Genomic DNA, 15,890 nt, shown 5'->3' on the forward strand with positions numbered 1-15,890 from the left:
TGACCTTCCGCCCCTGGTGCAGCTGGACATCAGTCTGACCTCGTCATCCGACGGGCAACTTTCCTTTCGGGGAAAAGGGTTGCCTCCCACGGGGGTTCTTCTCTTGCGTGTCAGGGTTCCCCTGCACGCCCTTCTGCAGTGTTAGCGCACAGGCGCGCTCCTGCTCGTCAGCGTTCTCCTGATCGCTAGCGCTCTCCTGTTCGCCAGCGCTCTCCTGTTCGCCAGCGCTCTCCCGATGATCATCGCCCACTGCTGCTGTTCCTGTTGTGCGCCCTGGGCGCCATCGGTCTCCTGAGCGCTCTAGATCTCCTGCCCGTCAGAGCGCACCTGCGCTTCCAGTTCCTGATTCGCGCCCTGTGCGCCCACGTTCGTCCGCGCGACCTAGAACTTCGGTTCAGGTCTTGGACAAGGACTCTTCTTCTCCTCGCCTTTGCAATCCGGCTCGTCAGCCTGCTCCAGCGCAGCAACGCTCGCGGTCGCCTACGCGTGCTTCTAAGCTACTGTTCACACAGGATTCCACTCGTCGCCCTTCTGCTCGCCAGCGACCACAGACGCGTCAACGTTCGCCTGCTTGTCAGCGATCTCCTGCGCGTCAACGATCGCCATCGATCTTCCACGCGTTACAGGTCCCCTGGACACCATCAGTAGCGATCTAGCGCTCGCCTGCTGTGGACGATCTCCGGTAGCTGAGTCTTGCCGTAGATTTTCCTCCTGCTCGCCGGCGCTCACCTTTACTTCTGTCCTTCTGTGCGCCAGCTTTCTTTAATCGCCAGCGCACATCTGCGCGCCCTTTCCTGCCACGCACCAATGAGCGCCAACAGTTTTTCCTGACCGTCCAGGATTGCCTGATTGACAGCTCGCATCAGCGCTTACCTTCCTGATGCACCTGCGCGCCTTTGTTTAGTGCGACGCGCGCTAACCATCCCTAGTCTCTTACGCGTCAGCGATCTCCTATGCGCCCGCACGATTCTTCGCCTGCGCGCTAGCGTTTTGTTAACGCACCACCGCTCGCCAACGCGCCATTGCTTGCCAACGCGCCATTGCTTGCCAACGCGCCATCACTTGCCGACGCGCCATCGCTTGCCAACGCACCTTCACTCGCCTACGGGCCATCGCTCTCCAAGACGCGCCATCGCTCGTCAACGCGCCATCGCCCGCCTACGCGCCATAGGTCTCCTGACCGCCTGCGCGACCACACGCCCACGTTCCCGCGCGACCGCACGCCCACGTTCCCGCGCGACCGCACGCTCACGTGCCCGCGCGCCTACGCGCATGCGCACCCGCGCACATGCGCTCCAATGTTCGCCCACGCGCGAACCAACGGTGTTCCGTCGCACGAACCAACGGTGTTCCGTCGCGCGAACCAACGGTGTGCCGTCGTGTGAACTGACGGTGTTCCATCGCGCGAGCGCCGGCTCGATTCCTGCAGTAGCCATTGCTTGCCTACGGGTCATCGCTCGCCTGTGAACTTTCAGATTCCGACCACCAGCTCTCGCCCTTCCTACCACGCTCGCCCTCCTTCTGCGCTCCCTCGCGCACTTTCGTCTGCTCTCCTGCGTGCCCGCGCACGGGCGCTTCCACGTTCGGCCACGCGCGAACCATTGATATACCATCGCGCCAGGGCGATTGCGATTGCGACCGCGATTCCCGTTGGGGTTTTGCAACACGGCCAGCCTGGCGAGTCTTCTGGAGCGTATTTCCAGAAAACGGTCTTCACCCCGTATATGCAGAGCATGGCGCATGCTAGAGCAGGAAGAATCTTCAGGAAGGTCTGAGCAACATTCTTCTTTCCAGAACCTGGGTTAGCCCTTCCTCGTCATTCCATGGAAGGGTCTTGCCAGGGAGCTTTCCGTTCAAGATTTCTCCGTCGGGCAAGGGGTGACTGGTTTAGCCATTCCTCTTCTCCATCTCGTGGAATGGGCTTACCAGGTCCTTTCCCTCCTCGGTTGTGACCCGAGGTTTTGTACAAGGAAGCTCCAGGAAGATCATGGGTACTTTCTTCCTCTCGGGCTCAAGCACCTTGGCGTTTCGTCGCCAAGTTTCGAACTTGCGGGCAAACTCGATGTTGGAGCATCTAGACGCAGTGACCGAGGGCTTCCTCTCGGGTGTCTCATCCGTGGATTTCGACAAGCTCAGACACTCTTCCATCCTTGGGAAGAGCTTGTTTGAGCCCAAGGACAGAGACATGGACAGCTGTTGTGCGGAGGAAGTCGACTTCCGGTTTCATTCCTCCAAGGCGCTTTCTTCCAGACCCTGCAGGCCTCCGATGCCTCTTCATTCAGCCTCGTCGGCCTAAGTTATCGGACCGGCTACGGCAGCTAAGACAAGGTGTTCAATAGCAGTCCCCTCCTGTCAAGGACAGGTAGCTCGGGAGGCATAATCCTAGAGGGAGCGGCAGAGTTCACAAACTCTAGGATTGGCAACCCCCCTTGCAGGTCTCACGCTGGGGGGATGCCTAAGGTTACTCGTCCGGATAACAGCTTTCCGATGCCGATTCCTGCACGGTCTCCATGATCAGCCAAGGATATCGCGCCTCGCTCTTACCATCTCTCCGTTACTGTCAGCAAATCCAGTGTCACTGAGCCTCTATGCCATGGGGTCGGCAAGAGGTTTGCCTGTTGGGCAGAAGGATCCATGCCTTAGGAGAAGGTCCTCCATAGGGTCGTCGACGGCTCCCCCCCCCCCCCCGGCTTCTTCAGTCGATCCTTTCTTCTGGGAAAGCATCTGAGACGGGAGTTCCGTCGTCGACCTCTCAGCTCTGATCAAGTTTGTCGAACAAACTTCATCCAGCGTGGAACAGCAGAGTTGATCAGACTGGTAACGAGGCTGCAGGACTCCTTAGGCCCTGGATCAGGAGGACGGGTACTTCCAGGTTCCATTCCATCCATCTTCCAGGAAGCTCTTGGAATTCAGCCTAGACTACAGGTGTTCCTGCTTAAGATGCGGTGTGGCGATCCCGTCGCGGCATCGCGGGTTTTTTCCCCAGAGAACTCTCCCTGCTTTCCTCATGGCCGCTCAGGAGCAGGCTTCCGCCTCCTTCGCTTTTTGGAGGTCTGGTCAACTCCGGTAGGCTCCGGTTCGACCTTCTTCGGCACCGGGACAAGCTTCCGGGTCTTTACCAAGAGTGTGGGATCATGGTAATTTGCTAGGAGCCTTCTCTACTTCTGCCTCAACATCTGGAGTATCTAGCCATGATATTGAGTCAACGGCCATACCACGTTGAAAACACCGCTTCTCGTCCGATCAGCGAAGTTAAGCAACGTCGGGTCTGGTCAGTACTTGGATGGGTGACCGCCTGGGAACACCAGATGCTGTTGACTCCTTCTCCGAGCCTTCCCTTCAGTTGACTGTGGCAAGGCTGAGGAGAGTCGCAGTACCTGTTCTCGGTCAAGCAGAGCTTTCAGCCCTTCCTTGGAACGTTTCCTGGGTCTCTTTTCCTCATTGACCCGTCTAAAGTCCCAAACGGTCGCCTCTGGATAAGATTCTGGTGGTATCAAAGCAACGATTAACCGGACTTTCTGGCCCCTATGGGACCAGCAGAACGTTTAGACCTGCAATGGGGGTTAACCTATGGAACCTTTTGATGGGAGTGGATATTCTCGTCCTTTTCCCACATTTTGATGCTGTTCTCGGACTCGTCAAAGAAAAGGGGGGGGGGGGGGGGGGCATGTTCCGGTTCAGGCCTATGGTCAGGACCTGAAGGGTACCTCCCCATCATTCAGGCAGGCTTAGGGGCCGTAGTCTGGCCCCTCTACAGATCCTACAGTTCCTGCCGAGTCGCTCCGTGCGCGACGACTTCATGGTACTGGTGTATTCCAACCAGCAGGGGACGCATTTTCATACCGTCGCATCTTGCAGTAGAGATACTGAGATGATCCGAGGTCCTCTCAATACCACTATTGGCTCGCTCATTCCGGGCAGAGGAATGTTCTCTCCGACTATCTGAGCAGAGCCTCGCAGATAGAGAGTACCTGGGGGTCTTTGGCCTATAGTAACCAGCAAGCCCTGGCCTGGGGGACCTGATCGCGACAGCCTGGAATTTCAAGCTTCCGCTGTTCTTCCCCCCAGTCTCAGACCCCAAGACTCTTGGGCAAGATGCTTTCCGGTGACAGTGGGACAACATCGACGCCTGCGTCTTCCAACCATTGTTGTCTGTTGAGAATGGGTCTCAACAAGACCAGGTTGTCTGTCAACCTTTCGATGGCCCTGAGAGCTCCGCTGTGACTATACGCAGAACGGTTTCCGGACCCTCTGCTTCCCCTGACGGAACTCCCGGGAGAGCTTCTTCCACGGCACAGGCTACTCAAACAACCACACTACAACATCTTTCACGAGCCGTTGCATCGCTTCGGCTTCACGCCTGGAGACACTACGCCGCTTCCTCAAGAAGAGACAACCCGCTACAGTCGCGGAGCGGAGGTCGCGTCACCTGGGATAGTCATCCGCAGGGGTCTACCAGGCGAAGTGGAGAGTCTTCTGTAGTTGGTGGCGTGGGAGAAATACCTCTTCCCTTGAGGCCTCTTCTCCAGCAATAACGGAGTTATTGCTTTTCGGCGGGAGGAAACTCTTTTCCGCTCTCGGCAGTGAAGCCTATCGCTCAGCCTTTCCCTGGCCTTCAGGCTGAAAGGAATAGACTTTTTCCTTCCCGCTGGACCTTTCTTCGCTCATGCGAAGCTGCGAACGTCCCTGCCCCCAGTCGGAGTGAGACCTCCTCCATGGAGCATGGTTCGGACTCTTTAGTCCCTTAAGAGATCTTCTCAAGAACCATTACGTCAGGCCTCTGATCGTATTCCGTCTTGGGGGACGGTGCTCCTGCTCACTCTGGCCTCGGCCAGTGTGTAAGCAATCTTCATGGTCTCGTACGACTCCGCCCTTTTCAAGAGAATAGGGGAAGGCAACATTCAGGTTCGCTCCTGAGTTGTTTTCTAGACTCAGAATCTTGGAGTCCCGGACCTTCGGTTCGACTCCTTCAAGATTTCGAGTCTCCGTTCTGTATCAGATGACCCAAACCTTCTACTTCTTGCCAGTAAAGGAATCGAGGGGTTATCTTTGAGAACAGCTGCAGTTTGTCCTCACGTGCAGCCGGTTTGGGAGCACAGGGAGGACACAGGGGAGAGTCACCAGTATACCTCTTCAGCTCGGACTCAAGGACATTCATCTCGACCTGAATCCAGACCCTCCCCCGTCACGTCGCCCTACAGCACGATGTCAGATACATCGCAACGTCCCTCGCCTGCGAGTAGAACTACTCTGTGACGCAGGTGCTACAAGCTGGAGTCTGGAAGCGTCTAATGACCTTCGCAGCCCGCTTCCTGCAGGACGTGACCCACAGGAGTATCAATACGTTTCTATCGCTCTGTGGTGGCTACACAACAGCTGGTCTAACCTCAGGCTCCTTTCTGGACAGGTAGCAGAAGGTTGAGGGCATTGTTATCAGGTTTTAGTCTGCATGAACGAAAGAAGTATGTCTGGCCCTTACTTCTTTCTTCATCGTCCCCTCTACTGGGGAAGCAGCATCCTGGTCTCTGGATTGCTAACCTCAAACCTCTGCAGGTAAACCATGCTTCCTTGTGTTCCGAGTATTGAGTCAATACTGTCGCGTCCCCCATACCCTGACGAGGTGGTATTGGGAACGTCCTAACCCAGAGTTCCTTCTGGAACTCCAGGTCAACTGCCTAGGACAGGTCACACTTTCTTCCTTCACACACAAGCTTATGTAGGCCACACGTTTCCTTGCGGAGCAAGGAACTTGTGAGGTGCAGGGACTCCTTTTCTCGAGTGCGACTCATTCGGATTCTGAGTCCCCGGGTAAAGCCAAAGCCAGTATGGCTGGGGACTTTCCACCCTTCCTAAGGGGTAAGTCACCCAATGTAAATAGCATGGTTTGTATTTCGGTTACGGAACAAATGACAAATTTGGAGATAATTTGTATTTTTCCTAACCATACAAACCTTAGCTATTTACACATATGTGCCCGCCAGCCCTGTCTCCCAAGTCAAGTCCTACCTCTAAGTGAAGTGAGACATTTCACCGGTGTGTGAGGGAGGGAGGGGTAGCAAGCTACCCCTCCTACCCCTGCTAACTAGCGCGGGGTAGGAAACCCTCGTTAAAATCTAATGGCTCGTCATTTCAGCTACGCCGAAAGTAATACCCAATGTAAATAGCTAAGGTTTGTATGGTTAGGAAAAATACAAATTATCTCCGAATTTGTAATATTAACATTAAATATATCTTTCTCTCCCAAATCAGCACTGTATATTAATAGTTTCATTTTATTTTAGAGACTACCAGTTGAGACGGATCCCCATAAACTCGTTAATTGTGTGTGCGGCGCTAATCCTGTCAAAGAGAACCCAGAAGATGTTAAAATAAAAGAGGATTCTGAGTATCCAGAGTGGTTGTGGACATTGAATATTGGTAAGCATATCTGTTTTTATCTTAGCATCAAGTGGTGTAAAGGTCTAAAGGTCGCTCATGAATGGCAGAGGCAAGGGACAGTGACATTGCCTTATCAAGCAGGACAATGCCCTAGAGACTGACCATATATGCATGTGATCAGTGCCCGAGTCCCCTCTCCACCCAAGGTAGGACCAAGGACGGACAGGCAATGGGTGCTGATGACTCAGCAGATAGACCAAGAGGCTCCCTCAAACCCCCCATCCTTGGCTCAAGGATGAAGATTTGAAGCGACCAAAGGAACAAACGAGTTTGAGTGGGGCGATCACCAATCAGAGACATTACCATATAGGCCATCACAAGCAGATATTGCTGTTTGTTATGGGATGCATGAATGGTAGACTTTATTCCGTAATGAGATTTCTTTTTTGTTCTGGCACTTACGGTTGCTTATACAGTACAGCACTAAAGTTTCAATGCTCAACTTTTTAGGTATTTTATTTTCTTGATTAAGAAAGAGTTGGATATATTATACCTAAACAGCATCATATGCAGTATAATTTTTATCTCTTAAATGTTGTGCGACATTTATCGATTGCATGTTGTATTTTGTTATATGCAATGTGTTATGTAAGAACTATTTTTTATTGTAAGTTCTAAGTTCAAGGGGTCTAAAGATTTGAATCTGAATTTTTGTTAAACTACAGTACTTTCAATAAAAAGGACATTAAAACTGCTTGGTTAAACATGTTCTGTTCATCATAGATTTTTTAAACATTTGTTCCGTAACTGGAATACAAACCACGCTATTTAATAGGGGTATCACTTTCGGCGTAGCTGAAATGACGAGCCATTAATTTTTATGAATAGTACTTACCTGGCAGTTATATATATATAGCTGATATCTCTAAATCGGCAGAATTTTTCAAAACGAGGCAACCGCTTTGTGGTGGTTGGGAGGTAGGTGGTAACACCCGTCACAGGGTGGTCCAAGGAATCATTCCCGTGTCCAAGACTTCAGTTCATCTCTGCCGGCTGGATCGAAAACATCGTCGGTCCACCATTGAGAGTTTTTCGAATCATTTTCCCTTCTTCGCTTTTTGGACTTTATTTGGTGAAGTACACTGATTTAGGGTTTTTGGCAATCGTGTTTTATTATTATTATTTACTTTGTTTATCATGAGTGATAACTTAATTTTTGTGTTGGTGCGAGTGATGTATGCAACATGAGGTTACCGAAAGTGTCGGTTGATCCTCACAGTTTGTATGCAGAGGTTTTGTTTGTGCACTATATTTTAGTTGCGAAGTTTTTAATCCTGATGACGGAAATACGTTCAGGCAACTCTATGACGTCACAGTCGTGTTACGTAATCTTCATGTATGTCTTGCAATTCTCTTTATTTGTTTTATGCAAAGAATGGGAGGAATTCCACTTATATAAGTTTTTTAACTTTTAATGTAAAATTTTAAAGAAATATATGTCCATTTGGTGTTCGTTCTTTAAATCATCGATCTAATTTCATAAATTAAATAGAACTAGCGTATGGTTAATTTGCGCTGTTACTCGTTACTATCGGTCCAGTCCCAACATGCCTTGGTAGCGTTCTTTTTGGTATGGAAATTCTAGTTTTAGTAGCTTTTTCATTTATATGTTCTTATTGTTTACATTTATATATATAGATACGTTATTGCTATATCTGTTCTTTTTATCATTACAACTCGCTTGTTTTTGAATTCCCTTGGAATTAATTGTGGATTACATTTGTTTTCCCTTTTTTTCTGTTCATTTTAATCTTTAACGTATAACTTTCCCGGCGTTTGTATGTAACTACCGGGTAGGTATTTATGACATTTAATTTTACCGGTGGTTATATGTAACTACCGGGTGAGTGTCTTCAACCTCTATTTTTATTCTCAACTCTTGCCCGGTGGTTTTTTCTTTTTGTGACCGCCGGGTAAGTATGTTTGAAAGTTTATTTTATTATGGAAATGTCAGTTTTATATTCTATAAAAAATATTTTGTTTCAGTCTATATAGCAAGTACTAGAGACGATTTTGCTTTCTCATTCAAGCCCGTGGCAGTTCTCTCACAACGGGCAGGACTAATTATGGTTTTTTGTGTAAGAGTTTAATATGCAAGTTTTCAGTGCTAAATTAGGCATTGGATTCTTGCAGCACAGGGACGTTGTTTTCCTAGCCTTAGACCTCTTCCAAGCTCCCCGGCCCATGGGAGAAGGAACGTCGATCGGCGAAAGGAAACGAGAGGCGTTAGCTCACGAGCAAACGCCCTCGCGAGCGTTCCTGTTAACGTTCCCAAGAATGCTCGCCCTTGCCATGGTAAAGCAAAGAGCGTTGGACGTTAAGATTCTTGCACTGCTTTTAGAATTTTGCATTGCATCACTTTTGATTTTAATGGCAATTCTTAAGTCATAGATATTCTCTGCTAATATCAATGCTTACAAACCATCATTGACTCGGTTTTTGTCCCAGAGCGCCAGTCGACCTTATGAACCCTCTGGTCGGAACCGAACGCGCCGAGCGGCATAGTGAATATCATTTTGCCTTAACGCTCGGCGCTAAGTCTTTCAAGACAGGACGAATGCAGCCTCGTCTTTCAGGGCGAATGCAGCCTCGTCTTTCAGGACGAATGCAGTCTCGTCTTTCAGGACGAATGCTGCCTCGTCTTTCAGGACGAATGCAGCCTCGTCTTTCAGAGCGAGTGCTGCCTCGTCTGTCAGGACGGATGCAGCCTCGTCTTTCAGGGCTAATGCTGCCTCGTCTTTCAGGACGAATGCTGCCTCGTCTTTCAGGACGAATGCAGCCTCGTCTTTCAGGAAGAATGCTGCCTCGTCTTTCAGGACTTATGCAGCCTCGTCTTTCAGAGCGAATGCTGCCTCGTCTGTCAGGACGAATGCAGCCTCGTCTTTCAGGGCGAATGCTGCCTCGTCTTTCAGGACGAATGCAGCCTCGTCTTTCAGAGCAAATGCTGCCTCGTCTTTCAGGACGAATGCTGCCTCGTCTTTCAGGACGAATGCTGCCTCGTCTTTCAGGACGAATGCAGCCTCGTCTTTCAGGACGAATGCAGCCTCGTCTTTCAGGACGAATGCAGCCTCGTCTTTCAGGACGAATGCAGCCTCGTCTTTCAGGACGAATGCAGCCTCGTCTTTCAGGACGAATGCAGCCTCGTCTTTCAGGACGAATGCAGCCTCGTCTTTCAGGGCGAGTGCAGCCTCGTCTTTCAGGGCAGCCTCGTCTTTTGGGGCGAGTGCAGCCTCGTCTTTCGGGGCGAGTGCAGCCTCGTCTTTCAGGGCGAGTGCAGCCTCGTCTTTCGGGGCGAGGGCAGCCTCGTCTTTCGGGACGAGGGCAGCCTCGCCTTTCGGGACGTGGGCAGCCTCGTCTTTCGGGACGTGGGCAGCCTCGTCTTTCGGGACGTGGGCAGCCTCGTCTTTCAGGTTGATTGGACGATCGCCGCCTTGTCCTTTCAGGGCGACGCCACGTCTTATAAGCTCTTTGTCAAGGATGACTTTAGTGATCGCTTTTCTCCTGTTGAATTGTTTGAGGTTAACAGAAGGAGAGGATCCTAAGTTCTGTTGCTCCATGTTCCCCACCCTCTGAGTTTTCACATGGTCATTAATGGAGCTTTAAGAATATATTAATTTTTGTTTCTTAACACGTTGACTGCGATGTGCTCCACATATGGTTCACAGAGGACTCTCTGAATGAGCGATGTGTACCCTATGTGGTACACATGCTAAGAATTATATATTTTTTTCAAGTATCAAAATTTTATCAAAATGGGCATTTTTTTTACCAAAATATTATTGTAATATATTGGAAATTAATTAAAATAAACTAGAACATTAACTAAACACTTTATTTATTACTGAAAATAATCTTCACATGCTAGCAAAAGGAGCATATTTTTTTTTTAATTCTTTCTTTCTTTCAGTAAAAAAAATAGAAAACCTTATCATTAGATCAATAAAAATGCTATCCTTTTAACCCTAGATTATATTTATATAAATTCAATAGAAAAATAAATCAGTTTGGTAAACATTTTACTTCTGAAAAAAATGTGTCCTTTTCTTGGTGAAAAAATATCAATGTATGATGAAGGAAATCGTGTAGTATTTAGAGTACAAGTATAAAATTAACATTTTTTTTCTGTTTTGCTTCTACATAAGAAAAACCAATAAAATACACAAATTTATATTCTTCAAACTGAATGTTTCAAGTTGAAACAACTGAGAAGGTTTACCCTCACAACTCTCACATTATGTGCTTACTCTTCGTACTTTCTTTTGAGCTACAGAACTTCCTTTATTTTGTGACAGTATCTCATAACAGGAACGACAAAGCCTTCTTGTCTTAGCTTTGGGGCCAGTAGCTTCAGTCAGGGAATGTTTTCTGTATGCATATGTACGCTTTTGCGTATATACAGTGTGTATATATATAATATAAAGGAATAAGTAGAAATGACAGAGAAGGTAATACTTACATACATACATACACATACATACAAACACACATATATATATATATATATAGTATATAAATATATATATATATATATATATATATATATATATATATATATATATATATATATATATAATATATATATATATATATATATATACTGTATATATATATATATATATATATATATATATATATATATATATATATATATATATATATATGCATACATACATACATATGGTACTAAAAGGAAGGCAAGAATTCAAGTATTCTCTGGGATGTTAATTTTTCATCATATTGGGACAATGGGTAATTTGTATATCAGTCTGTATATGCAAGTATATATATATATATATACATATATATATATATATATATATATATATATATATATACATATATATATATATATATATATATATATATATATATATATATATATATATATATATGAACTACCCATTTTGTGTGTATGTGTCATTCCTTTTTCTGTTACTTCCTTTATCTAATTTTCTAATATTTTATATTATAATACATTCTCTTATACAGACATAAGGAAGAGTTCTTTTCCACATTTTATTCCTCTCTCGCAGAAGTGTGAATATATGTATGTATATACGTGGATAGACAGGTACTAAAAGATGGGCTACCATATACAGATGGACAGATATATATGAATAACTGAAGACCTAAATAATTTACTTGTATGTAAATACTTTTATCTATGCAAAATATAAATTTATATTGCCAAAAATACAGACTGTATATATGTTTCCTAATGTGTGTGTCTGTAAATTGTATGTCCATCTTATATGTATTATATTCAAGTGTATGTTTATATATATTCCTATATACACACGTGTGTACTACAAATTTTATGTGCATATATGAAAACATACAAAGGTGTTATGTATGTGTGTCACACTGAGTATGAGCCATGTTTGGTACATGTTGCATACGGTAATTCCCTAGATCAGTCTGAGCGATATGCACCATAACTGAACATCCAAAGTGTGACCATATTCGGCACACAACGCCAGCAGAATTATCTCTAATCGTTCTGGGCGACTTGAGCCATATATGACCACATCTATTATGTCCATATTAGGTACACAACGCCTGTAATGAAGACTTTTATTATGTCAGGCGAAGTGTACCACATAAAGTCACGCTTTTTACACTGGCTGAGCACTCGGCTTACCTTATAGATACACCATAACAATTCTCACGTCAATAGCTAGCTGGTTACTGATTTTAATTGGGGTTAAAGATAACGCCCATTGGGCCGTTTCACACCATTGCCAATCGCAGTCAACGTGTTAAGACAGAAACCTTTGATGACTAACAACAGTAGGAGCCAGACTTTGCTACTTCTGGCGAGCCTGGGAGAGAGGAGCAGACCTTTGGTCCGTGTTTTTACTGGGATGGATGCGAAATCTTTTTCCTAGTGAATCCTCCTTTGTTAGTTACTCCGATAAGACTTTACTGCCTAACCGACTTTGCAACTTCAATGTCTCTCTTTTGGGAGAGGGAGTCTTTTGTCCGGTCCTGGACGTAAATGCTCTTTACGCCTTCGTTCAGAAGTCAAAGTCCTCCATGGAGACAGCAAAATCTTTGGAGAAGAGGGGAGCAGACCTTTGGTCAGTACTTCTTCTGAAGGAGGATTACTTTTTCCTTTTATAGGGAAACCTCCTTTAGTTTTTAGCTACAACGATTCTCTCTCCCAGTTCTAGAGAGGAGTCTAAGTGGCAGGCTATGCAATCAAACTTTATCTGGGGTTTGTGTACAAGGAAGAATGGGTCAGTTTCGGGCGTGTGTTTTGGTCTCAGCTCCGCCCCTCTCATGTTCTCGTAACTTTTGCTTTATGTAGCGGAATACTGCTCTCTGGAGAATCAGAGCGTCCCTGTATCTTGATTTTTAGACAATGTTGAGCCTATCGAATATTAGGTCTTCCTGTCAGCAAGAAGAGTCTCTTCTGACACCAGGACGCTCAGCACCTTGTCTTTTAGAACGTTTAGCGTCTCGCTCTGTTAACATCTCGCGTCTTACAGGACCATCGGCGCCACGTCTTACAGGACGATCGGCGCCTCGTCTTTCAGGACGCTCGACGTCGAAGTTCTAGCATGAGGCATGACTTTGAACATGAGAATCTAGGACTTCGTGATGACACTAGTTGAATTGTGTGTCGAGATCAAGGACACCTTCGTTCTGATTTCTTGGATCTAGAAAGGAGGTTTGTTCTAGGGCAAGAAACATCGGGACAAACATGCTCAGCAGGAAGAGACTTGTTTTTCCCTCAGAATGGTATCTCAACCCGCAAGTCTGTCAGTCTCTGGATGTTGTGGGGCAGACCTGTAACAGACCTTTTTGCCTCCAACTGGAAGAAGAGGATCCCCTACTGCTGCTCCCTAGTCCCGGGCGAGGAAGTTCTGGCAGTGGACTCCTTCCTGATGGATTGGACAGGGGTGGACATGTTTGCGTTGCCCCCGTTCGAGCTCATCAATCTGGTCTTAAGGAAATTCGCTCTCCTCGATTCGGGGCGAATGATCCTAGCGGCTCCATTCTGGCCTGCTAGGGAATGGTTTTTGGAAGTGATGGGCATGTTGATGGACTTCCCAAGAAGACTTCGGCAAGTCCAGATTTTCTCACAGCCCCACTTCGAGAGGTATCTTCTTACCCCCCTTGCTCTCAACTGACTTCCTTCAGACTGACTAGAAGCTTGTCAGATCTTGAGGCTTTTCGGCACAAGCGACGAAATCTATCGCCAGAGCAAGGAGGATCTCTTCACCAAGAGTCTACCGATCTAGGTGGGAGACCTTTAGAGCTTGGTGCAGGCGGCACAGGTTTCCTCATCCACTACCTTTCTGAGCCAGATTGCAGACTTCTTCTTGTACCTCAGACAGGATGCTAAGCTGGCTGTATCTACCATCAATGGATACAGCACTATGCTCTCCGCCGTCTTTAGGCATAGAGGCCTAGAGTTGTCCCAAAATCAAGGTTTGCAGGACCTCATTGGGTCTTTTCAGACGACGTAATAGGTACTCTTAAACCTGGATGTGGTGTTTAAGTTTCTGTGCTCCAAGAAATTTGAACCTATCTCGCTAGCCTCTCTTCGGGTTGTAGCAAAGAAAACCCTCTCCCTTATGACTCTAGCGAATGCCAAGAGGTCAGCGAAGTCCAGGCGATTGGGAAGAGGGTGAACTTCAATTAGGATAGGGCAGTTTGTGGCTTAAGGTTCATCTTTCTCGTAAAGAGCGAGAACCCTTCGTAACCCTGTCCTACAACGTTTGATGTCATTAACCTCACGAACCTAGTGGGTCGAGAGAAGGAAAGACTCCTCTGCCCAGTTAGGTCCCTCAAGTTTTTTTTTGGCTCACACTATGAACGTGAGCTGTGTATCCAACTTGTTTTGGTGTTCAGTGAAAGGTCTGCCAAAACCCGTCTATGTATGCTTTGTCATTTTTCCTGAGGGAGAAAATTAGGGAAGCCCACCTCTTATGTGAGGAGGAACACTTCGCCCTGTTGAAATTTCGGGCTCACGAAGTGAGAGCCATTGCTACCTCTCTGGCATATCAGGAATATATGTTAGTTAGGCTATTCATGGATGCTATTTTCTGGAGGAGCAACTCTGTCTTCGCTTCTCATTAACTCAGAGAGGTGAGAGTAGACTTTGGCAAGTGCTATACCTTGGGCCCATACATAGCTGCGGTTTCTGTCTTAGGCAAAGGAGTTAATAACCCCACTCAACCTTGGTTTATATGCATGTATGAGGGTTTGTGTTTTTATGATGGTCTGTGGACTTCGTCTTGTGGTGCGGTTCCCTCAGTCTGAATAGATAGTTTATGTCTATGTTGCAGGGTTAGGTGGTTAGTTTGAGTAAGGTTGCAGTTTTTATTATATGGGGCGAAGGTAGTTTCTGAAGTCTAGTCAAGTTGTTGGTCTTATCCCTTTGACAGACTCGATTGAGTTTTTTGCAGCTTTGCAGGCTTACTCCTGGATAACTCCTAAGGGAAAGCCACTCTAAAGGCTGTACCTTTGAATCAGCTACCTTAGCAGGCAAGGAATCAAGGTGTTTTTATCTCCTACATCTCTTTTGTTGTTTCCCCAACGATGTTTACTGTCTGTTTCCCTCCTCCAAATGTGTGAATCAGCTATATATATATAACTGCCAGGTAAGTACTATTCATAAAAATGGAGTTTTTATGATAAAACAAAGTTTTATGAATACTTACCTGGCAGTTATATATATATTCTAAGGCCCACCCACCTCCCCTCAGGAGACAGGTCGGGCATAGATGAACTGAAGTCTTGGACACGGGAATGATTCCTTGGACCACCCTGTGACGGGTGTTACCACCTACCTCCCAACCACCACAAAGCGGTTGCCTCGTTTTGAAAAATTCTGCCGATTTAGAGATATCAGCTATATATATATAACTGCCAGGTAAGTATTCATAAAACTTTGTTTTATCATAAAAACTCCATTTTTAACAAGGGTTTACTACCCACACCGCTAGTTAGCGGGGGTAGGGGAGGGTAGCTTGCTACCCCCCTCTCACACACCTGTGCTTGACCCCACTTTGCTTTCGGCTCGGATGGTGGTCGGACATGTCCGCTCTCATCCTCGCCGTTAGTTGGCAGCCATTTAATTGCTTTTGTCTTTTCTTTTTCTAGTTCTGTATATGTGAAGTTGGCCTCTGAAATCATGCGCACCTGCCCTGGGTTTCCCGACCGCCCCTGTGGAACATTCATGTCGGCGGTCGAGACTGATCCTCACGCCCTTTGTCCTTCTTGTAGGGGCCAACGGTGTGATAGCAACAAGAAGTGTAGTGAGTGTAGGGAGTAGTCTACTTCCCATTGGGAGAGGTTTTCGCGACAACGGAAGAAGAAGTCCAAACGGGATATTTCTCCTTAGAAGGATGCTTCGAAATGAGAAAAACCCAAGGCTTCTTCCGTTGCCCAAACCTCCTCCGAAGCTCCCACTCGGTCGGTATCTTTCGAGAAACCGTGGA

The 15,890-nt window shown here is 46.7% G+C and overlaps 1 protein-coding gene and 1 non-coding gene across 2 annotated transcripts in view; both read left to right on the top strand.

Moving 5' to 3' along the window:
* The window catches only part of mRpL54 (mitochondrial ribosomal protein L54), a 58,961-nt gene that overhangs the window by 34,316 nt on the left and 8,755 nt on the right, over window positions 1–15,890 (top strand). The window contains exon 3 of the mRNA XM_068390232.1: window positions 6,282–6,417. Within this exon, the coding sequence (XP_068246333.1) occupies window positions 6,282–6,417 (136 nt within the window). The remainder of the gene's footprint in view (window positions 1–6,281; window positions 6,418–15,890) is intronic.
* Window positions 3,202–3,320, top strand: LOC137656905 (5S ribosomal RNA). Its single transcript, XR_011047047.1, has one exon. It is a non-coding gene; the product is annotated as a 5S ribosomal RNA (ribosomal RNA).

This window comes from Palaemon carinicauda, chromosome 17 (genome assembly GCF_036898095.1).
Source record: "Palaemon carinicauda isolate YSFRI2023 chromosome 17, ASM3689809v2, whole genome shotgun sequence".
NCBI classification, from domain to species: domain Eukaryota; kingdom Metazoa; phylum Arthropoda; class Malacostraca; order Decapoda; family Palaemonidae; genus Palaemon; species Palaemon carinicauda.